This window comes from Lacerta agilis, chromosome 1 (genome assembly GCF_009819535.1).
Source record: "Lacerta agilis isolate rLacAgi1 chromosome 1, rLacAgi1.pri, whole genome shotgun sequence".
Taxonomy (NCBI): Eukaryota; Metazoa; Chordata; class Lepidosauria; order Squamata; family Lacertidae; genus Lacerta; species Lacerta agilis.
The window spans coordinates 117421790-117446802 of record NC_046312.1 but is presented as its reverse complement, the minus strand read 5'-3'; the positions used below and the strand labels follow the sequence as shown (position 1 = coordinate 117446802).

Here is a 25013-nt window from a genome sequence, read left to right as displayed (position 1 = left end):
TCTTTCCAGTAGCACCTTAGAGACCAACTGAGTTTGTTCTTGGTATGAGCTTTCGTGTGCATGCACACTTCTTCAGATACACTGAAACAGAAGTCACCAGATCCTTAAATATAGTGAGGGAGTGGGGAGGGGTATTACTCAGAAGGGTGGTGGGAATGGGTGATCAGCTGATAGGTGTGGAAAACCTGTTGGCTGCAGTTAGTCTTGCAGGGAAAGGCAAGGGGTGAGATGGCTAAAGATAGCTTTGTTATGTATAATGAGATAAGAATCCAATGTCTTTGTTCAGACCAGGTTTCTCCATGGTTTTAAGTTTGGTGATTAGTTGCAATTCAGCCACTTCTCTTTCCAGTCTATTTCTGAAATTTCTTTGTATTAAGACAGCTACTTTGAGATCTTTTATAGAATGTCCTGGGAGATTGAAGTGTTCTCCTACTAATTCAAATGTATCCCTACTGAGTTTTATGACTTGACTGATAATTGTATGTGAGCTGGAACTGGTCTGTGAGCGAAATAATAAATTCCATTCATTCATTCATTCTCAAAATGAGGAATTATACTGCATCTTGAACAGCCAGGGAAAGACTGTTGTTACCAGTGCTTTTCTTCTAGAAAAAAAAGTGCTGGTGCTCACCATGAAGTTGTTACAGTAAATGCCAGATTTTTAACCAGTGCTTTCCTCCTAGAAAAAAACAAAACAAAAAGGTGGTGGTACTGCGTTCCATTGAGTACCCCCAGAAAAAAGGCACTGGTTGTTAGTGGTTACAGAAAGCACGTGCATTTTTCTGTACTGTCTCTTCCCATATTGCAGAACTAGGGTTGAAATAATGCTGAGGCCTAACAATGTATGGTGCAGTTTAAACCTTAGGAAACCATCGTTTCATCTCTTGGGCATTTACTCTTTTGTGTGTGCCCATTATTTGGGAAAAACTACCGTAGGACCCCTTTCATAGGGACGTGGGTGGTGCTGTGGTCTAAACCACTGAGCCTAGGGCTTGCCGATCAGAAGGTTGGTGGTTCGAATCCCCGCAACGGGGTGAGCTCCCATTGTTCGGTCCCAGCTCGTGCCCACCTAGCAGTTCGAAAGCACATCAGAGTGCAAGTAGATAAACAGGTAGCGCTCCGGCGGGAAGGTAAACGGCGTTTCCATGTGCTGCTCCGGTTTGCCAGAAGTGGCTTTGTCATGCTGGCCACATGACCCGGAAGCTGTCTGCGGACAAACGCCGGCTCCCTCGGCCTATAGAGCGAGATGAGCACGCAACCCCAGAGTCGTCTGCAACTGGACCTAATGGTCAGGGGTACCTTTGCCTTTACCTTAAGGACCCCTTTCAACGGAATAGTTGCTCATCACAAAGTGCCACTGAACTGCCTAGAAAAGGCACCAAATCTCCTTGGTGACTAACATTTACACTGCATATACTGTATTTTTCCATGTATAGGACAATATTTTTTCCTTAGAAATAATAGGCAAAAAATTCGGGTCGTCTTATACAGAGGGGGGGGGGCGGGTGATTGGTGTCAGCAGCCAGCAGGAGATTGGCAGCGGCGATTGGGCATGTGATTAGTTGCTGTGGCAAGGCCTGCTGATGATTGGCTGGGGCAATTGGGCGGGCTATTTACGGCAGCGGCGAGGCGTGCGTGCAATCGGCTGTGGTTGCATGTAGCGTCTGGGTGGGCCTTTGGCGGCGAGCACGCAGACGATTGTTGGCTGCGGTGATGCGTGTGAGTTGCTTTGTTGGGCAGGCTGTAGAGCAATTGGCGCCGGTGACACCCCCCCAAAAAAACCCTCAACAACTTTGGGCAATTCCCCCCCCCCACAATTTTTTTGTTGCGGGCCAAAAAAACAGGGGCGTCTTATACATGAGGGCATGTTATACACTGAAAAAATGCGGTATTTATCCGTTTGCATCCACTGGTACTCCTCAATCACAAGGATTCTCAAAGTGGCTAACACTGGCATGGGGGGGGGGAGGGAAACAACAGGGAAAAGGAGCAACCAATCACTTCAGCAGCAAGCAGAAAGTTCCCTTAGAGTTCGCATCCTAAAGGACAAACCAGAGCAAACTACATAAAAAACAAGATACGAATTTAAAGAAATGGGTGGACCTGAACAGGGAGCATGCTAATGTGAGTGACAGAAGAACAAAAAAACTTCAGTATGCTTCCTATAAGCTGCTAGTAGCTTAAGCATCCTCTCCCACTGGCAAATCAACATTCTGCATGTTTTAAACTGTTTTTAATATGGTATTTTAAATGGCTTCAACCCGCCCTGGGATATACGGTGAAGGGCAGTTAATAAGTTGTAATGGCGATGACGACAACATCCTGGAAGGCCATAAGTCATTTTATCAGGCTTTGGTTTGGTTTTAATTTTTGCTTTAATTTACAAACTTACGGACCTCTGCCTACTTAGGAAGTCCCTCAAGTATATAGAAAACACTAGTTTATTTCTGAGTGCCTTCGAAGCCAACAGGACATTCAACCGCCTGAGTTTGTTTCTAATGTATTCAAGTGGGTCCTGCAACAAAATGTGCTGGTGGTGTATGCCAAGAATTGCCTGAGAGGACATTGGTACTTAAAAAGTATCCAGGGGCACAGGGCCATACACAGATTTACATAACAATTGCCTATGGATGTGCATAGATGTCTCTGTGCACAAACAGATGGTGGTTGGCTGGAATCTTACCTGCACTTTGTTGCGCAGTACAGCCAGGAACCCCATCAGCATCTATCTATCTATCTATCTATCTATCTATCTATCTATCTATCTATCTATCTATCTCAGTGTTTTTCAACCTTTTTTGGGCAAAGGCACACTTGTTTCATGAAAAAAATCACGAGGCACACCATCATTAGAAAATGTTAAAAAATTTAACTCTGTGCCTATATTGACTATATATAAAGTAATTTTCTTGAATAGGAATCAAATAAACAAAATTTTCCCACGGCACACCAGGCAACATCTCGCGGCACACTAGTGTGCCGCGGAACAGTGGTTGAAAAACACTGATCTATTTATTTATTTATTTATTTATTTATTTATTTATGGAAAGAGGCCAGAGATCTGGAACCCGGCACAAAAGTCCTTGGGCTCATGATCTCTGGGTCTGGCAAATACTGGAATAGCTCATTCAGTGGAGCAGGAGACTCTTAAATCTCAGGGTTGTGGGTTCAATCCCCATGTTGTGCAGAAGATGCCTGCATTGCAGGGGGTTGGACTAGATGACCTGGGGGTCCCCCTTCCAACTCTACAATTCTACGATTGTCTGATTCTGTTTGGGACTCCAGCCAGTCTGGAATAGGAAGCTGATAGTCCTGGTTGGGTCTCACGGAACAGATAGGAATTTTTGGGAGGCGAGAAGAAGGACATGTTTTCTTTATAGCTCTAAAGCATGGGTAGGCAAACTAAGGCCCGGGGGCCAGATTCGGTCCAGTCACCTTCTCAATCCAGCCCGCAGACAGTCCAGGAATCAGCGTGTCTTTACATGAGTAGAATGTGCCCTTTTATTTAAAGTGCATCTCTGGGTTATTTGTGGGGCCTGCCTGGTGTTTTTACATGAGTAGAATGTGTGCTTTTATTTAAAATGCATCTCTGAGTTATGTGTGGGGCATAGGAATTTGTTCATTCACCCCCCCAAAGAAATTATAGTCCGACCCCCCCCCCAAGGTCTGAGGGACAGTGGACCGGCCCCCTGCTGAGAAAGTTTGCTGAGCACTGAACTAAAGGGCTGCTAGCCTTGAACCTGAGCATTTTGGAAAATGGAAAAGTTGGATCATTCCCTTTCGTTCCCCCTGAAACATCCTGTTATGTTGAGGTTTGCATCCATAAACTCCAATAACCGCCTCCCTCCGGCTCCAGGATGCTCAATATAAGCAAGTAGGCATTAATTATGGGCTTCAGCAGACCCATCTTCCTCCCCTACCGCTGCCCCACTTGCCCCTAATATTCTATGACTTGACTGCTCTCAGCTGCTGACTGAACGGATAGACATGCAGAATCTGCCCAACTTCTGGTTGCTTTAAACCAAGGGTGGAGAACCAGAGATGGCCCTCAGATGGCGTTGGACTCCAGATCCCACCATCTTCAGCCAACATGTCGAATGGTCAGGGACGATAGGAGTTGGAGTCCAACAACCAGCTTGTGGGCCACAGGTCCCCCACCCACAAGCTTTAGAAACACTTTCTTTTCAACTGCCATTGGTATTCATAAGTCTTAGGATCCCACAAATGCTTTTAGGGAACATTTGGTTGTTTTTGTTTTTGTTTTAAAAAAATCTTTTAAATTTACAAAGTGATATCCCTCTTCATACCTAGGATGTCTCTCACTTTTAAAAGAGATTTTATTAGTGCTTATAGAAAAATACAAAGTTAGTATAAAAGATCTTTTCCCTTTTCTTGTCCCAACTAAGACTTCGGTCTGAAAACAATGAAAAGAAATTGGGAATAAAGAAAGGGAAGGAAACAAAGAAAAAGAGATAGAAAAGATGTTAAGAGAGCTTCTTTTAGATTTTTATTGACTTTTATATATACTTTCTGTTTTAACTCCTTTTAGTTTTTAAAAGCGTTTTTTAGATTTTAAATTATTGTACCCATCCCTCCTTATGCTGGTCTACAACTGTAATAAAGATTTGTTGTTGATGGTGATGTTAAGAGAGAGAGAGAGAGAGAGAGAGAGAGAGAGAGATAAAACTCAGAAGGGACTTCTGATTCTTCGTCTGCCCATTTCTCTCTCTCTCTCTCTCTCACACACACACAATATTAACTTCATCCACTCCCATATAACACCCAACAAAGCCACTTTCTGTAAACAAACATTATCTTCCATCCTCAAATCCAATCTTTAACAAGGATGTCTCTTGAGCATGTAGAAAGCACCCGGTTTTAGTTTGTGGAAAGGACCCTCTTTTGCTTCCAAGTGTATTGGAACTCAGCCACAATTGGAAGGGGAATGTATGTTGATATTGGTATCCTTGGTGGCATGCAGGGTCCTGATTGGGAAAAATCTATGAAATGGCACATGCCAAGGAGAGATGGCAGCCTTCCAGAAGGGAGAGGTGAACGTTGAAGTTTCCAGACCAGGAAAGAAGGGCATGAACGAAACCCAGAGAGGGTCTTGAGTAAAATTTTAGGAAACCTGTCCCTACCAGAGAAGAATGCCAAATGAAACTGTTCGACTATGCTGAAATGGCAAAACTGATCGGAAAGCTCAGGAACCAAGAAGACCCAAACTTTAACAAAGAATGGGGGAAATTTATAATTTATCTTGGAGACCACTGTAAGCAGATGAAAAAAATTAGCAGGACTGCAGTAACACTTGTAATGTAGCAAGCACTACAGAGATAATGGAGTTACATAAAATGTGGATTATTGAAAAAGACACAGTAGAAAAGGTTAATAATAGGATCCACGAAAGGGAGGGTGGGAAGTCCAGAGATACGGAGGAATCTTTAATTGTGGACGTATATGGTTGTATTGTTATAATTTTATATTGGTAAAATAAAATAAAAATTATATTAAAAAAATTACGGGAAACCGGCAGGAATGATGGTGCTTTTCAGCAGGGTGCCATCTTTTCAGTGGCAGCTGTTTGCTTTAGAGCAGTAGTTCCCAACCTATTTTTTTGGCCATGCCCCACCTAAGCATCTCTAAAATCCTGGTGCCGCCGCGCCCCCCCCCCCAGCATATAATTCTTATTATTCAAAAAGTTAAGTCCTATTCACGTGGAGAAAGAAATGCAAAATAAAATAAAAATTCACTGTTTATAACTCATTCTTGAATTGCTCCCCTTAAAAATCAAATTGCCCCACGTCGGGAAACATGGCTTTAGAGGGTCCCCGGATCACGCCCCCACCCCCCTTAGGAAGCCTTTCCTAATGTGGTCCTTGAGTTTTGTTTTGCGGCGCAGCGCTGAAGGAGACTCATGAGGATGCTATGCGTTGCAGGGTGTCATTTGATGAGCCCTGCGGGGAGCAGATAATGTCCTCTTCTAGGGTGGAGAGTCCGGCCAGCCTTCCTAGTCCTATAAAAGGCCCCCCCTCCTCTCAGTCCTGGCTTCCCCAAAAGAAGCACCAGCCCTCTCTCTCCTCTTTCTTTCTTTCTTTCTCTCTCGCTCCTTTCCAGCCATCCCTTCCTCCTTTGCAGAAGGCGCAGCTCGCTAAGTCAGGACGGGCGGGAGGGGATATGCAGATCTGCCGGTCGCTGATTGGCAACTCCGGGGAACTCCTCCACCTTCGCGCGGCCCCTCGCCTCTATATAAAGAGTCGGCTCGCCACAGCGCCAGGACAGAGCCCAAGGGGTCAGCTCGGGCCTGAGGAGCTGCGGCCTAAGGAAGGTGGTGGGAGCCTTGCGGGGTCCCCATTCCCAGCGGACCGGTCGCGTCGCGACCACCTGCGCATAAGGCCATTTCTTTCCAACTTCAGCTACAGTGATAGCTAAGTTTGGAAAGACCAACACGGGGGTTAGGCCGTTTCGTCCGCTGCTTTTTCTCGGCGCTCCTCTGCCCCGCTCTCATCTCCTGGGTACCCCCGAGCTCGCCGCTGCGCTCGTCGCGTGTGCGTGCGTGCGCGCGTGTCTGCCGGCCCGCCTCTGTCGCCCTCTCTCACGAGAGCAGCAAGCCGCCGAGAGGAAAGACAACCCCCCCCCCCCGGAGAGATTTTTAAAAACAACAACTCAGGTGCCAAGCTGATATTAACAAGCCATGGCCCGGGCCGCGGCAGAACAGCAAAGCAAGCAAGGATGCTGTGGTGAGTCGCAGAGCGCGGAGAGGGACAGGTTGAGCGCACGGGCACAGGTGGCGAGGTTGGCTCGGTCGCCAGCCAAGCGCAGGCTGCCTCGTTGACGCGGGGAAGCGGGTCATGGAGAGGTCTTAGGCGCACGGGGGAAGGAGGGACTTTGCGCAAAGGCGCGCGATCGCCGCTCAGCCCGCGAGGCGCGTTACGCGCGAGCTGCGCTGGTTTCTCTTTTGCGCGCGCAGCGCCAGCCGTATGATCGCAGTCCCGCGTTACCACACAGGCAGAGAGGAGGCACCGGCCCCTGTGGGCCTTTTAGGGGGCCCCTGCAACAAGGGATCGAAATAATACTGATTTGATCTTGAAGGTAAAATTGCAACCAAGCTTTCTTAGTTCAATGTTACCAGCTCCAGATACGAAGCTTTCTGCGAGTTGGTGTGTTGCGAGTTCAAAAACTTGTAATTTGCGATATTTTGACTGCCTAGGGGCCTCCATAGATTTAATCTGGCACCGGGTGCCTAGTTTGGTAGTGGGTGCGCAACGCACCCAGCCCGCAACAAAAGTCGCTGCGCTGATGGGTGCGTGGTAACCGCTCTTGCAAAGTGCTGTCATACCTTGGTTGCCGAATGCATTGGAACTCATACATTTCGGCTCCCAAATGATCAAAACCAGGAAGTGAGTGTTCCGGTTTTCGAACGATTTCCGGAAGCCGAACGTCCGGCACGTCTTCCGATTGGCTGCAGGATGCTCCTGCAGCCAATTGGAAGCTGCAAATGGTTTCGGGAATCAAACGGACTCCTGGAACGCATTCTGCTTGAGAACCAAGGTAAGACTGTACCTTGCTTTTGCTGGACCCTTCGGAAGTTTGAGGAAGGGCCCCCGTAGCCCATTGGTAGAGGGCGGGTGTCCTATGTCTGAAGACCTGGAGAATTGCTGCCCATCAGGAAAGACGGTGCTGAACTAGATGGATCAGTGGTTTGGATTTGGTCTAAGGCAGCTTCCTATGTTTTGGCAGCCAGCTCCTATTTAGGAGAAGGAATTGTTTAGGAGAAGAAATCCAAGATGCCTTGGAATCCTGGCTATGTCTGGGAGAACAAGTGTTATGCTTTGTGGGGCTATATTCCCTTACATGGGAAGAGGGCACACAGGTAATGCTGGATTGCAACCATGAGGTATAAAACGAGGTTGCTGAAGAAGAGGAGAAACTTCTTCATGTTTTTCACACTGAAGAGAGAAACATCTGCATACTTTTGCTTTTGTTAGCTTGGTTGAAAGGGTCATATCCCTGTAACGTAGAAAAGTGCATGTGTGGCGTTAGTTGTGATGGCTTTTATGTCGAAAAAAGGTAGGATCGCTGTTGGAATTTAGTTCATAACTTTTTGCCATTGGAACTGCATAGCTGCGCTACTGAGTAGCACATGAAATAATTTTGGCAGAGGATGCATGGGCATTAAATTGGGACTAAGGCAGCAGGTCACAAGCTATGTGGCAGACTAGATAGATAGAAAAACTCAGTGCCTTATGACAGTTAAAAAAACTTGGTGTTAAAGGAGGTGGGTGTTTCTTTAAGACTGAAACCTATTGGTAGTTGTCAAGCTGTCCTGGTGCTACCAAATGCTTTACTCAAATTTATTAAGCTAAATAACGATACTAAACAATGGCAGAGATGATGGTAGAAGCTTGGCCACTGTCTAGCTGCACAGGAAAAGTAAATTTTCAGGACACACTTAAATTAAATGACAACTCTCTGCTGTTTCCATCTTAGGCTCCTGTGCCAGTTATTTCACCTCTGCAAAATTCCTACTGTACCTTGGACATTCCCTGTCCACTTGGGTAAGTAATGTATAACCGTAAATAATATACATTTGTCTGGTCTGTATAGCAGGATGACTTGTGGACAACTGTTGCATATATCAACAAGAGGGGGTTGTGCTGCACGATATCATGCCACAAAGATACTATAATTCAGGGGAAATGTGCAACAATACATTTAACAAAATACGCTCCGACACGCTCCTGAATTCTTTAGCAAGCCCCATCACAGGTTTCAGCTCTGTTAGGATACGAGCCTATGCTTTTCAATGAAGAATAATGTAGAGTTCAGCTTTGTTAAAGAGCTTTGATATCAGTATTCTGACTTACTTTCAGCAATATCCAAAGCCCTGGCTGGCTAATGTTTTTTTAAAAAAATGTTTGATGTTTTATTATGTTTTTATATGTGTTGGAAGTGGCTGTGGAAACCCAGCTGGATGTGCAGGGTATAAATAACGATAATGATAATAGTTGTTGTTGTTGTTCTCCTTTCCCAAGAGATATTTATTTTGATGGCATTGGTCACTCTAAATGTGTGTAGAATTGGGGCTAATGCACTTAAACTATTCATAAAATTATCGGTGGTTTATGAGGAAGAATGTTTCTTAGCAAAAGGGGATGGTTAAGACACAGCATTTCCAAAGAGCAATAATATTAATAATAATAATAACCCATACTTGCACCCAGAAGCTTCTTTCCTGATTCAAATAAAAGGCTAGCTTTTTTCTTTCGCTTTAGAAGGAAAGTTAAATTAATTTTTATATGCTGTTCCCCAGTGACTGTCATGCAGGAACACAGAGCTTATGATCCTCGAGGCAGCATATAGTATATCTGTATCAGCACAATGCCACCAAACACGGCATTAAACTGACACAGCAAAACCGCTAAGGTTGATATTGCAAGGAGGTGGATGATTTAGGACTGGGGTTTCAGCAAAGCCTCTCTTTAGTTTGGCCATAGTTCGCTCAGGGCCAGCTCTGCCATTGGTCAGAGCAAAGCAGCAAATGCTGGGAATTGGGCAGGTATTGAAGAACGGAGCTGTGGGTGCCACTCGGTCGGCCCCAAACCGTAAACCCAGGCTGCTGTCCTTGGGTGCAGTGAAAGACACTGTCCACTCACCAGTGCTGAAGTAAGGTTGAACTACCAGCTCTTTTTATATGGAATGGGGCGCCATCTTGTCCTTTGTAGCAGAAAAATATATTGGGCCATTCCTGGTTGGAAGTGAGTATCTCACTATTCAGTGCAATAAAGGATTTTCCTAAACTCACCATAAAATACTTGGGGTACGATCTAGCTAGAGTTAAGTTTTGCAACCATAGCTGTCAAGTTTCGGATTTGAAAATAAGGGATCAGCAGTCTCACCTATCCCGGGGACAGTCACATGTCAGTGGTGGGTGGAGCCAGAAGCAAAAGTGGGCGGAGCAGCAATGTAAACTCCAAGCGGCCTCGGGCTCGGAGCGGAGCAAAGAGGAGGGCAGCCATGTGCTCTGCGCAATGGAGCCCCATCGTCTTCTTGTCTGATCCCATCAAAACAGGACAGAAAGCAGCAGCTGCTCAAAGGCAGCCAGGCTCCGCCCGCCAGCTAACCCTATTGGCCGGCTGAGGGGCTCGGTGGCAACAGATAGGGGCTGATGCAGGGGGAGGAATACACCCCCCTGTAAGCACGGGAAATGGCTCCCACTTGCTTTGAGGGCTGAGGCTTTTCTCTCCAAGTAGGCGAGGTCTTCCCACCCAGTCCCTGGCCAGCCGGGGAGGAGCTGCTTCCATTAAAAACGGGAAATTTAAGGGAAATAAAAAATAAGGGAGAGCAGCGGGAAACTGCTTGAAATAAGGGAGAATCCTCGGGAAAACGGGATACTTGACAGCACTGTTTGCAACTCCCATGGATTTCAGGAGGAGCACTAAATGTGCTTTTTTATGTGTCAGGTTGAAATTGTAATTCTTGGCTGTCATGTCATGGGCAAAGGACATGTGCGGCCAAAGGTTATATGAATGGCTCCACTGTAGCCGTTCACCTTGGAACCTGCTTTTTCCATTTTAAACGGGCTTGCTTGTTCAGCTGGGTGACCAGCTGTAATAAGCAGCTCTTTAAACCTCTGGCCGTGCACACCCTTCTGCTCTGCCTGCGCACATCTGTGTCGGGAATTGTGGGTTATAATTTAGCTAGATTGGTGCTTAAAATATGTTGGACCTCCCCTCAACCCTGGCTGTTGGCTATGTTGGCTGGGACTGATGGGAGCTGGAGGGCCTCTTGCTCCTCACCCCTACTTTAAAAGGGTCTCTACCTAATGAAAACCCCTCTGTGTCCTTAACCAACCATGAATTTGTGGGTGGGAGAGGTTGGAATGATTTGTTCAAGATGCGATAGAGAGATAGGTTCCATAATTCAGTTCAGAGTTGGGCACACATAAGCCAGTTGCTTTTCCCAGGGAAAAAGATATTCCCCCCCCCCTTTTCTTTTTTTGAGGAGAAAAAATGGGTCATTGAAAGATGGTGGCAATTCAGGCACCCATGCCCCAGTTTTGCTACATAGCACCCTGATCCCTCTGTCTAGCAAAGGCAAGCTCTGAAGCACAGCAGATTGTCCTGTATGTGGGTATGCAGAGGGTGGAATCCTTGTAGTTTCATTTGTTTTTACTGGGAATTGCTTCTGAGGCATGGGGTTCGTATGAAGGCACAAGAAGCTAATTAACTTCCCCAGTTTAATTTACTAACAATTGGTTTGTGCCACCCATGACAGCCTTAGTGTCTGACTCACTGCTTTTCTCTCTTAATAAGAAAATAAACAGGCAAAGAAACACTTTCTTAAGTAGCTAACTTTGCAGAAGCAATACATACACAGACACACACTTTGTGGAATGAAGACTTTAAACATTTGAATTAAAGGATGCTTAAATATTGCAGGCAATTGTATCCATGCTTGCTTTTGCTTGTTAGTTTGAGGCAAGGAACTTCTCCTTTGTCTCCAAGAAAATGTTGTGCTCAGTCTGACAGCTCTCACAAGCAATAACCAAGCATTTAATCCAGGCATAGGCAAACTCTGGGCTTCCATGTGTTTGGGACTACAATTCCCATCATCCCTAGCTAACAGGACCAGTGGTCAGGGATGATGGGAATTGTAGTCCCACACATCTGGAGGGCTGTAGTTTGCCTATGCCTGACTGAGGTTACACCTGTGGCTTCAGCTAGGACCTTAATGGAACAGCCAAAACCACTTACATTTTTAGAGACGAAAATTCTGCTTCTAGTAACTATATCAAGTTAGGGTAATTTCACATTTTCAATCCCAGGATGATCAGTAAGGGCGCTTATGTCAAACTTGGCTCCTCGGTGAGTGTACTTAACTCATATGCATTGGTTTATTACATTTACAACTTAAAAACAGCTTTACATGCACACCCAAAAATGCAGTGTGTGGCATTACCCTTATGTGCTTAGCTAAAGTCTTCCATAGGTCCTTTGGTTTAGTTGTTACCAGAACGTTGTCTTTCTTGCTCCCTTGGCCATTTTCAGGCATTGAACAACTGGAACCATTCCCTGTGTTTCCAGCATTCAGAAGTGAGTGTTGTCGCTTTTGTAGCCAAAAAGGCACAACCCACACACGAGAGAGGAGGCGCCAGCATGCTCAGGGGAGTCTCAAGGTTTTCAGAAATGCAAAATAATATTTGCGGCGGAAGTGGTGGGGACTTAGATAAAGGGACCACGAAACAACCCAGTGAAGACTGAGCAGCACGCTTAGAGGCTACAGAATGTGGGCTGAATATTGGAGGGGCCAAACTGGTTGGTAGGACCAATAGAATGGAGAATTGTGGAGGCTGGCTTGGCCAGAACACTGAACAGAAGCACACATTCATTGCAACGTTTCAATGCTGGCCCCACTTGTGCGTTCCATGTTTATTATCGGCAATTGCTCCCTTTCTGCTGTTTATCAAAGTGAGAAACTATCTGTTGAACACACATTTAGGACTTTTCAGAGTAAGGTAGATTGCTGAAATGTGAACATCACAAAATAAATGAACGTCAGCGACACCCTTAGCTAGCTTGTCTGACAGATGGCTTTTAAAGGGTCGTTAGATGACATGGCCCTTCCACTCGGATAATGGGGGTCACAGGCAATAATTGGCTTACTGTGTAATGGTCCCATTGCCTGCAATGTAACCTGTCCAGTGCAAATTAAGGATTACTGCAGGAGTAGCCTGTCTGGTACACAGCTATTGCTATGTGACAGATGAGGAAACTACTGGGTTTCTGTTTTTTTCAACGGCAGATTTATAATGCCACCCCAGCTACTGTTCTGTATATTTATTTGAGTAACACTAAAACAGTTACGGGCATTTCATCAGAGTCCATCTGCTATCGCAGTTGCTAGGATAATGGGGAAGTTTCCATTGCAGCGCTTGCAGGATTTATTGGGTTCTACATATATAGAAGTTGAAATCTAGTCAACTTCAAGCAGAGTTGGAACAGTTCCAAGGGCTCCAGCTTCCAAGAAACCAACATTGGAGTTAAAGTGCTGTGAAGGAGGAAGATGGTGGGTTATTACAGGGGGTGAACAGTTCGGGTAACCAATGAGAAGGATGCAAGGAGGGTAGTTGCCTGATGTCTTCGTTTTTTTCGTTTTGTGTTTAGGTTATCTTTTTAGTCCCCTTGCTGGGGAAAGGGCAATGATGACAAGGGTGAGAAGGTGGGTCCCCTCAAGGAAGGAGGTTCACTTAGGGGCATCATACCCAAGGGCTCTCCAAAAATATGGGGAAGACGCTCTTGGTCGTAGGTCAGCAGTATCCCATCCTCATCGCCAGTGAAATATACTCAGAGTCAAGTGTGCATTTCATGCTCTTTATTCAGCTCATAGTAGCAATGAATGAATCTTTCCCCAAAACATCTGCTTTATATACATTATTTACACAATGGGCCCCACGTGATTGGCTAATTCCGGGCTCCTCCTGTATAGGCCAATCAGGTTGCGGATTCACTTCCCCCTGGAGCTGGATTGGGTGGCTCCTGCGGACCAATCAGACTGCTGCATTCTGGATCCTATCGTTCTAGGACCAATCAGACTGCTGCGTTCTGGATCCTATCGTTCTAGGACCAATCAGACTGCTGCATTCTGGATCCTGTTGCTCTAGGATTCAGCTCAGTACATAACAGACACCCTAAAGCAGAGCTTTCCAAAATGTGTGTCGCGACACATTAGTGCATCGGCTACAGTGTGTAGGTGTGTCACGTGAACGCTCCCTGTGCTCCTCCCAGGGCTGTAAAGGGATCGGGCAGCCCACCAGTTTGCTAGTAAAACTGAATTAGTGTGTCGCGAAATGATGCATGTCTAAAAAGTGTGTCGCCAACATGAAAGGTTGGGAAAGCTCTGCCCTAAATTGTTATGTGCAGCACATGATTTATAACTATTTAGTATTAAACTAAATCTCTTTTTCCCCCTCTAGGGAGATCGTATGTGGCACTTTGCAGTGTCGGTCTTCCTGGTTGAGCTGTACGGAAACAGTCTGCTCTTGACTGCTGTTTATGGGCTGGTTGTGGCAGGTTCAGTTCTTCTTCTGGGAGCCATTATTGGAGACTGGGTGGACAAGAACCCAAGGCTCAAAGGTTAGTCATGTTTTAGTGATTTTGTTGAAGAATGTTGACATGTGTTGAGTGGACCCCAAATCACAGAAATCAAGATGGAAGGTGTTAAAACGGCTTACGCCAATGTTTACTTTCTAAATAGATTGTTGTTGTTGTTGTTGTTGTTGTTGTTGCAAGTTTTCAAGCTTTCCCCTCACCCACGTGGCACTGGGTTGTTATCTTCAGAGTACAGCTGCTGAAAGCAATAGACACGACTAATGTATGCCCGTTGATTTCAGTAGGCCTACTCTGAGTATGGCTTAGTTAATTTTATGCCAGTCTGAAAATGATGAGCCTTAACAAGGTGTAGAATATCTGAAGAAAATGCTAGAGGTATTGAAAGTTTGATTAGTTTAGTATCTCATTCGGAGCTGGTGAAGAATAACTGTGCAAGCTTGCAGAGTTCTATCCAGGTTTACTCAGAGGCAAGTACCACTGTGTTCTCCAAGGCCTATCCTCTTTATAAAACATATGTGGCAGGGCTACTGCTGCACACTTTTAATAATGGTCACATATTCTCTGCCAAATTCATATGCCTTGTCTCTTGGACTAAGCACTTTGCAGACAATATAATTATGTGACCTGCTGAAAGCTAATTTTAAATAATTACTGCCATTAGAAGTACATTTCAAGCTACTCACGCTGGGTGTTTCCTCCTTGGCTGAGGCATTAGCATTTTAAAAAATTATGCCTTTGTTTTGAAGGCAGGGCCCAATGGGTGAACAATTACTCCATGTTTGAACACTAAGCCCAAGGGGGTTACTCAGTGAAGACGTAGTTACTCTTGCTGGTGGAGCAAGCCAGACAGCTTCAACATAATTCTTACCAAATGTCTTCTTCATTTAGAGTCATATTTTAAATTCTTTAGACTTGCGGGTGTTATATCCTAGGGAGCAATCTCAACCAAGTGTTGGGTCTTACGCACACCCCTTTCTTTTGTCCCTCAAAGTGCTGGGAGAAATAGCAGAAGCCGGGAGACTGAAAACACGAAACACGTTTTGCTTTAAATATTGAAGAGAAAGTTGCGTGAAAAGATGCAAGGTCTTCCAGTGGTTGCATATTTCCTATTGTCATTGTTGGCATGACCTAAATTGCAATTTCCCCTCCTCTCCCTTTATCCTGAACAGTGGCCCAGACATCCTTAATTGTGCAGAATGCATCGGTCATCCTGTGTGGCATCCTTCTCATGATGGTCTTCCTGTTTAAGACTCAGCTTTTGGCTCTATATCATGGGTGGCTTCTTGTAAGTGCACAAACCTCACCATTTTTATACAAAAAAAAGCATTGATAAATGTCAGGGATCAAAGCATTGCTCGGGAAGAGAGGGGGGAGAGCATAGATGAAAAGGCAGAGAGAGAAGATTGAGATTCAGCCAGTCAGGGGGAGGAGCGTAAATATCGAGAGCAATTACCGATAATAAGTACAGATACTTCCAGCTCCAGTCCTCACCAGCAGACGTCTCCGGAAGAGGGAGAAAGCCCTCACGCTGTCAGTAGCAGACAGGGGGAGGAACAAAGGGGGAGACGTAAGCGCAGACGTCATTTTAGGGCGACTGGAGGCTTCCTCTGTTGGAAAAGGTGCGAAGACTCTAGTCCGGAAATCTGTTAGATAGGGAGTAGTCATGTTTCATCACTCTGTAATTCTTAATGTCTAATAAACAGCTTTTAAGCTCAACGCTTGAGCCTGCCGTTCCTCACAGCAACATCAAAGGCAAGAGCTGCCGATGACAATAAACATTTGATTATGATAGCACTGTTGCCTTTTCAGTCAGCCTGAAGCTTTGTGATGTCATGATACTTAAGGGATTCAATCTAATACAGCCTGTTGTCAGTGCTTAAATGGATTTCCTCTTGCTTGGCCAATAAGGTTAGCCCCATCCTAGGCCAATGGTAAAGCAATCTTATACATGCTTACCTTTGAGTAAACTCGGTGGAAAACAGTGACATTTTCTCTGAGTGGACGTGCACAGCAGGAGTGGGGAAGTTAGGTCCTTTCAGGTGTTGGTACCCTGTTTCTCCTAAAATAAGACATAGCCATAAAATAAGCCATAGCAGGATTTCTATGCATTTGCAAAATATAAGCCGTTCCCCAAAAATAAGCCATACCCCGAAAATAAGCCATAGTGACGTGGTACCTCCCATTAAAACAGCCTGGAGAGGCGTGGCTATGCAGCGTACCGATGCGACCCGGTTAAAATAAGACATCCCCTGAAAATAAGCCATACTGTGTTTTGTTGAGCGAAAAAATATATAAGACGGTGTCTTATTTTAGGAGAAACACGGTAGACCACAACTCCTATCAACCCTCACAACAGGCCATTCTGAATGGGGCTGTTGGGAGTTGGAATCCAACAAGATATGGAGGGACTCGGGTTCCCCAGCCGTAATGTATAGGTTTGCACCGTTAAACATGAACTCCAGTACTCTGTGTGGTTAACAGTGGCATCATTTGGGGGGGGGGGTCTCAAGATCTGGTCAGGTGGTCTCAGAGTTCCTTTTTCACAAGAGGAAGGCATTTAAACCAGCAAAGTATGGTTAGTCCTTGCCTGCCAAGCCAGAACAAGAAACCAAGGTCAAGCCACATTCATGATCTCACATATCATGGTTTGATGGAATATCTGAACTTTCAAGGACACTCTTTTTTTTTATACTAGGGGTGAGGAACTGGCCAATTCCTTATCTCGCCCTGTAGGCCAACTTGGGCAGGTGAACAACATGCCTGTCTATCATCTGATGCCACAATGTATTCAAGCCTTCTTTAAGGGGGGGGGCACTGTTTGTTTGTTTTTTTAAAAAATCTGTAGGCACTAGTGCAGCTTTGGCTGTGCCGACATCTTTTAAATCATCTGGCAGTATTTGTAGAGAGCACTGCGCTTTGAAGCCCCAACAGTCAGTTGATGGTCAGGACTTCAAAGCACCTCTTGAAGGCATCATCAATCAGCTGATCAGCAGTACCTGCAAATCCCCTTTTGGTCCAGCCATGACTTTACCTTTTGGGCAGGTGGGTGTGGGTTGGCCATAATGGCCTGGCTTACCAAATGGGGATACCTGTTATACTTTAATGCTTTTGGATCACTCTAGTTGTATGTCCACACAGAGGGAAGAGAAGACAAAGAATGGTTTTTGAGGCAGTGGAAGATGCATCTGCTAGCAGACAATGGTTGTGGGCAAGAAGTAAACTTTCCTGCCATAAATCCTCTGAACCACCCTGAGACCTGTGGGTATAGGGCGGTATATAAATTCTATAAATAAATAAAAATCACTGTTCAGTATTAATCTGCTGGCCTGGTTCAGCATAAAATAACTAGCATGTTAAATTGCAATTTAGCAGTTTGAGGGAGAGTGGTTGATTTCTCCTTCCCTTCCTCGTTGTAGTCTTTGTTTTCCTTATGCTTGAACGTCTCTTTCCATTCCCACAGACCCTTTGCTACATCCTAGTCATCACAATAGCAAACATTGCAAATCTAGCCAGCACTGCCACATCAATTACCATACAGAGAGACTGGGTCGTTGTTGTTGCGGGTGAAAACAGGAGCAAATTAGCAGGTGATGTATATTGGGTTTTGGTTATCTCAAAAACTATTTTACTCTGTGTACTTGGCTTTAAACTAGCTGAAATCAGCACATTTTTCTGTGTTACAGGAGTCGTGAGTCAACACCAGGTTATAAAGGGCAGATTGTATTTGTTCCTCTTCCCTCCTCCTTCTTGTTCAGAGAGAGCAGGAGAGTAGCGAATTATGGATTATCAGGTGGTCATGTAGACATTATGCTCTGTGGCCCTTGTTATAGTTCAGCTATTACACTGTCAAGGTTGAATAAACACAGAACTTTTTACCCAGCTGTGTTTAGAATCAATACTTTGTCACATTTTTACTATGAAAGTATTTCTTGCAGTAGTACAAGGGCGGTGGGTAAGCCTCGATCTAATTTGACCAGGTGCGATGGGTTCATGCCAATATCCTCTGTTGTAAGAGGGGTGAACAGTGTTGCCATATGGCAAGCCTTAAACCCCAGTCTTAAGCCTGCGCAGATGGAGTCTGTAAGCTCCAGGATGTTTCAACAATCTAGACCACATTCTATTGATTTTAGTTGCTTGTACATGTTTGGACTTGAAGTGCCTTTATTTACTTAGAGATTATTTTTTAAAAAATTACTTGTATACCACAACCTCATTAAAAAAAAAAAAAACACTAAAGGGGTTTGCAACAGTTACACATACACAACAAAAACCACGCAAACAAATTCAAAAAGATAACTGGACAACTGTTGCAGAAAGTGTCCGTCTTAATTGTCTGCAGAAGCCTGGGAACAAAGAAAACTTTTCAGCAAATGTCTGAAGGTCAAAATAGAAGACACCTGCTGCAAAGTTTGAAAGAACATTCCACAGGGCTGGGCTGGTGACACTAAAGACTTGTTTCTTGTCCATGTGCAATGCGCCTCACCAACTCCGGGGGCAAGCAACAAAATCTCCTACCGATGATCTCAGAAATCAAACTGGGATCTAAGGTTCAGGCAGGGCCCTTAGGTTGCTTGGACTTAAGCTGTTCAAGAGCATCTCTGCACAGTAATCCAACAAAAATTGTATGTTAAGACTATTGGAGATGGGGTGGTGGAGGCAAAAGACGGCGGTTGCTATCTTTACTGTACAGGGCTACAGGCACATTTGGAGAGCGAGGAAATGTGAGAAGCCACACCTTAGCTACATACCTTCTGCTGTAATTCAGTTGTGCTGTCAAGTCTTTGAGGAACTTCTGGCTTGTTTGTACTTAAAAAAATAATGATGATCTGTGTATGTATGATTGTTTAAGAAGTTTCCGGGTCAGTATGAGGAGGAAAACTTAAGGATAGTGTATAACAGGGGTGGCCAACTCCCAAGAGACTGCGATCTACTTACAGAGTTAAAGACTGCCAGTGATCCAACCCCTTTTGGGGGGTTCGGGTCAAAGTTATTGAGCTTTTTTTAGGAAGGAGGAAAGCCCCATTTTTAGGGGTTCAGGTAAAAGTTGCTGTGCTTCTTTAGGATAGAAAGCCCTTTTTTGGGGGGGTTCAGGTCAAAGTTGTTGAGCTTTTTATAGGGGAACAAAAGTTGTTGAGGGGAGCCAGTGATCTACCAGAGATGTCCAGTGATCTACCAGTAGATCACGATCTACCTGTTGGATGTGCCTGGTGTATAATATAGAAGGTCTGAGTGTTGGCCTCTGAATCAAGGCTTACTTGTTTGCAGTAAATTTTATTGAAATCTTTAGGAGATCGTTGTGTGCAAGTAAATAGTATTGAATTTGGGGTTCCCAGCTTCTATATCAAGTGCCAATTTTGCATTTTCAAATGTTCCCTTACAGATATGAATGCTACAATACGAAGAATTGACCAGCTGACCAATATCTTGGCCCCAATGGCTGTTGGGCAGATAATGACCTTTGGATCACCTGTGATTGGCTGCGGATTCATTTCTGGGTGGAACTTGATTTCCATGTGTGCAGAATATATGCTGCTGTGGAAAGTTTACCAGAAAACTCCTGCTTTGGCTCATAAATCCGGTTCAAAGGTTGAGGAGTCGGAACTGAAGCAGCTGAACATGCAGAAAGGTACCAGTGTTTGCAATGAGTGTATTTGCCCAAGTAAAAATGACCTATAAGAGATTTACCTCTAAAGGATAGAAGATAATTGTGTTCTTTAGTAAAACGACTAAGTACCTTAGTCTTACTATATATGTGTATTAGTATAAAGCTGCAGAGTATATAGATTTAGCTCTCCTTTTAGAGATGGTAAAGGAATATATATATATATATATATATATATATATAAACAAAACAACAATAACAATTTCACTGAAGAATGGAGGAATGTTATCTAAAATGAATGCTGTTAAAAATGAAGGTGTTACACTTACATGGAACATATGTCGGATTAACCCTTGTACAATAAGAATACTTAGCTTTATTAGAAGAAGTGTCAGTGTCAACAACTTGTGGTTTTTTTTTAGTTATAACTATATATTGCTGGTGGAGAGGGGTAACAGGGAAGTCAGTAACAGCTACATAATATCGTTAACTCAGTTCTTTCTTCTGAAAGGAACGGTTAAAAGAAATCTGATAATAACAGAATATATATTTTTACGTATAATTTTTATTTGTCTATGAAAATTATAAGTTTACATGAGAAGAATATATTGTGAAGAATATATGAATGATGTATCTTAAAAAAAAAAATGACCTATAAGATACAAACTTACGTACAGCTTCTCAAAAGCAAGCCCTATTGAGTTGAACGAGACTTACTTTCTCACTGTGTGAAGAGTTGCAGCCCCAGTCCCTCTCTTTTCATAGAAGGCTTCCAGAATGGATTGCACTATAAAAAGGTCTTTTGAATTTGTTTGGAAATGTTAAACTTGCTTGTTTCCTACAGGTGGATCCCATACATATTACTATCACTCCTGCTTCTGTCAGCGCCTAGTGATCACCTTCTAATTTCATCCCTAGTCATAAATATATTCCTTTGAAAGCTGACCCATTTAAAATTCGTTAAATATATTCTTGAATATTGTTTTTTTTGGGTAAAAATAATAATAATAATCATATACCACCTTTCATTAGTAGGAAAATACCAAAGTGATGTCCAATTTTTAAAATAATAATAATAATACAAAATCCATTAAAACAGACAAATAAAATGAAACGGCAAAACTAGCGCAGTATGTCAGACACTGCTGCTGTCCTAATGATCCAGTGTGGTGTAGTGGTTAAGAGCGGTAGACTCGTAATCTGGTGAACCGGGTTCGCGTCTCCACTCCCTCACATGCAGCTGCTGGGTGACCTTGGGCTAGTCACACTTCTCTGAAGTCTCTCAGCCCCACTCGCCTCACAGAGTGTTTGTTGTGGGGGAGGAAGGGAAAGGAGAATGTTAGCCGCTTTGAGACTCCTTCGGGTAGTGAAAAGCGGGATATCAAATCCAAACTCCTCTTCTTCTTCTTTGGTTTAAGCCAGATACTTAGGACCTGGGTGCAGTTGAACTGTCTGTTGAGTGGCAGAAAACATGTAGGTTTGGTTGAGTTCTCCTTGCTAACAGGACTTCTAGCTGTAGTTTAGTGGGTTTGACGAACCACTGTAGAAATAAAGTAATGGCACAACGCAGCGTTTTTTCCCCTTGGCAGTACTTAACTCTTATCTCGTTCCACAGATGGCGAGTCGAAGCCCAATGAAGGAGTCCAGTTAATAGGCGAGAAAGATGTGGCTGTCTTTGAGCCCAAGCTGGAGGAAGAAGTTGGCTGTGTTTCTCGGATGGCCGAGCCTTTCAGTACGTTCCGGGATGGATGGGTTGCCTACTACAACCAGCCAGTATTCCTTGCAGGAATGGCGCTTGCGTTCCTTTACATGACTGTCCTAGGCTTTGACTGCATCACTACTGGCTATGCATATACTCAGGGACTGAGTGGTTCCACTCTAAGCTTCTTAATGGGGGGTTCTGCCATAACTGGAATCCTGGGTACTGTTGCCTTCACCTGGCTGCGTCGCAGGTGTGGCCTGGTTCGTACAGGTATCATCTCTGGAGTGGCCCAGCTGGCCTCCCTCGTCTTGTGTGTGATTTCAGTGTTCATGCCTGGAAGTCCTTTGGATCTGACCGTTTCCCCGTTTGCTGACATCAGTGCTAGATTGTTTGAAAGTAACCCGTTGCCTACTATGGCGCCTCAAGGCGATCTCCTTGAAATGCCCTTTACAACTGGAATGCCTTCCTTGTTCAATGAGTCAACTTCTGATCCGGGTTTGGCTCCCAACCCTGTGCCTATTGTCTCCGTAAGCCTTCTGTTTGCAGGAGTCATTGCTGCGAGAATTGGTAAGTTAACTCAAGAGAATCATAAAATTCTAGGGTGGGGAGGGTTCCCCGAGGGTCATCTAGTCCCAACCCCTTGAGATGCAGGAATCTGAACTAAATCATCCATGACAGATGACCATCCAAACTCTGCTTAAAAAACCTCCAAGGAAGGAGAGTCCAGCTCCCGAGGGAGTCTGTTCCCCTGTCAAACAGCTCTTACTGTCAGAAAGTTCTTCCCGATGTTGAATCTGCTTTCTTGTAACTTGAATCCATTGGTTTGGGTTCTGCCCTTTGAAGCAGGAAGAAACAAGCTGGCTCCATCGTCCTTTTAGACATTTGAAGATGGCTGTTTCTGGTGCTTTGAATAACAGTTTAGACCTCTGCAGTAGTTGGAAGATTCCCCTTGCTTAAATCAAATTTTAAGAGAGAGGATTGTAGCCTAAATATGATGTAGAATTGCTTGTGCAGAAATTGTAGGTTCATGTTCCTTGCATATATATATATATATATATATATATATATATATATATATATATAATCTTTGCATAACATGCAAGGCAGAAACTAGTTTCCAAGCAAATATACTATGCTGGCATTTACCCTGAATAGCCTCACAGCAAAGCAGAACTGTGTATTAATACTGGAGTCTAGAAGGGCTGTTGACAGAATAGTTAAAGAGTGGTAACATTGCATATATTTTTAGGTTTTGATAGTTCACATCCTTTCTTAATTATCTAAGTTGCAATCCTAAATGCGCCTTCTAGAAGGTAAGAGATTGCTTGTTAACCGATAACACAAACACAGGTTTGTGTTATCGGTTAACAAGCAATCTCTTTATTTTTCCGAGAGGTGAATAGGTTAGGCATTTCTTACTTATACACAGAAGAAGAAAAATTCAGTTGCAGCCAAAAAAAAAATAGTAACGAGTTTTATCTTGGTCAATTTCATTAAGGCGTGGAAATTGTCTCTACTTTTGCAAATCAGCTGCAGAAAAGAAGGTCTTTTAACTTTTGGAGATACACGAGATATCTTGTGTGGCTTTCCATTTTTTTGCCCCCCCCCCCAAGCAGATACTGAACAAATTCCCCTTGTATTCGTCTTAACAGGGCTGTGGTCTTTTGACCTGACCGTCACACAGTTGCTGCAAGAAAACGTGATAGAATCAGAAAGAGGTATCATAAATGGCGTCCAAAACTCCATGAATTACCTTCTGGATCTCCTGCACTTCATCATGGTCATCCTAGCTCCTAACCCAGAAGCTTTCGGGTTGCTGGTGCTTATTTCTGTTTCCTTCGTTGCGATGGGCCATCTCATGTACTTCCGGTTTGCCCATAAAACCCTGGGCAGGAATGTCTTCCTCTGCTGTACCCCTGTGCCAAAATCGGTGTCCGATGACCCACCAGCTTGCGATGCGTCAAGTGTCTAGAGAGAGTTTCACTTACCGCTGCCAGCGCTTCTTTTTCCAGTCCATGTACATATATATATGCTTTATTATGGGTCAGGAGTAGCTGGTACCTCTTAAAAGTGGCGCTGAACGCTCCACCTCAACGCTTCTCAAACTGTTTTGCCTTTGGGTACATGATCACGTGTGGCTTTTCCCCGGTTGGAAGTGGCATAGCTTATTTATTTTAGGGGACATCTCCTGAATAGGTTTTTTTTTTTGTAAGAATGATAATTAAAAATAAAAATATAGAAGATAAATACGATAAATCAAAAGACAAATTGAATTAGAATGAATTTTGTTCTGATTCCGCCTCCCCCCTCCAAAAAATAAATAAAATTCATGTGGATTTGGAATAGAGAAAGTAAAACCAGTTTTAAATAACTATTGCATCATGTGTAATATTACCAGTGATCCCACCCATGTAACATAGATGTACTATGTTTTGCCAAGAAAAATGACCAAAACGTTATGCAAAAGAGTTATGTGTTTACTCAAGAGTAGACCTATTAAAATTAATGGACCCAACTTAGCCGTGCTCATTAATTTCAATGGGTTTACCACCTAAATCTTTCTTTCTGTGATGGTTGTTTAACTTGGAAAAAAAATGCCTTTATTGCTTTAAGTATGCTCTTTGGAATAAAGAATAGTGAACGATATTGTAGAATTATTTTTGCAGCACTTCTTAGGAACCGAGAGTAGCAGGTACGAATATAGCATTGTAAAGCCTAGGGCCTTACATCCTATTTACGAAACTTGATTCCATAGTGTTAAGGGGAAGATACATGAGCTGGCTTTGTGTGTTTGATTAAAAAAAAAAAAGTGTGAAAGCATTACACCGGCCCTTTAAAAAATAATAATTCAAAATGCGTACGGATCCTTGAGCTCAAAATCTCAACCACTTATTTTTGTTTAGCCCACTACTGTCAGGGGAAAAAAAATCTATAACGATTGTAGCTAAGAAATTACTCACCTGCAAAACTCCTTATAGAAAAGGCCGCCTGAAATAAATGGGAATTTGCAGAAGAAACTCATTCCCATGGGGCTCAAATAAGAGGCGTTCTGATTTGTGTGTATGTGTGCTCTTAAGTCATGCCTATGCTTAATATTTTTTTGAGAAATCAGACCTATTGAACGTAACATGTTAGCAAGTGATAAATAATCCATGCTGATTGAAATGTAAGGAACGCGTCCTTGATAAGATTTTCATGTACCCAAGCAGGTTGCAGCTGATTTCTCCAAGACAGGTGGTGTTGAGGCTGCCATGCTGTAGCATCACATGGCCAGCACATGATGTGCTGGATGCAGCTTTGAGTTCCTCACCTTTCAGCCAGCATGAATTGCACCCAGTAGGGTGTGATCTACCTGCAGATACTCACTTCAGCTCACAGACTTGTTGGATTGTAGCACATAATGGACAACTTTAAATGTTTTATACAGTTGATACTCTTATGCACTCGACTTTATATATATCTATATATCTATCTCAAAGTATATTTTACTGGGAAAGTGTAATTTTTTTATTATAAAAAAATCTGTTTTTGTAAAAAGGCTTCTTACTGTATGATCTTGTAAAAAACCGCTTTGATGATCGGTAGCGACTGACAATGC

At 43.7% G+C, this 25013-nt stretch overlaps 1 protein-coding gene across 1 annotated transcript; it reads left to right on the top strand.

Moving 5' to 3' along the window:
* The first annotated feature begins 6651 nt into the window (after window positions 1–6651).
* Window positions 6652–23732, top strand: SLC40A1 (solute carrier family 40 member 1). Its single transcript, XM_033168607.1, has 8 exons — window positions 6652–6740; window positions 8491–8558; window positions 13976–14135; window positions 15281–15396; window positions 17572–17698; window positions 19492–19737; window positions 21329–21982; window positions 23068–23732. The coding sequence occupies exons 1-8, from the start codon at window positions 6695–6697 to the stop codon at window positions 23385–23387; spliced, it is 1737 nt and encodes a 578-aa protein (XP_033024498.1). The 5' UTR covers window positions 6652–6694; the 3' UTR covers window positions 23388–23732.
* Window positions 23733–25013: the final 1281 nt, after the last annotated feature.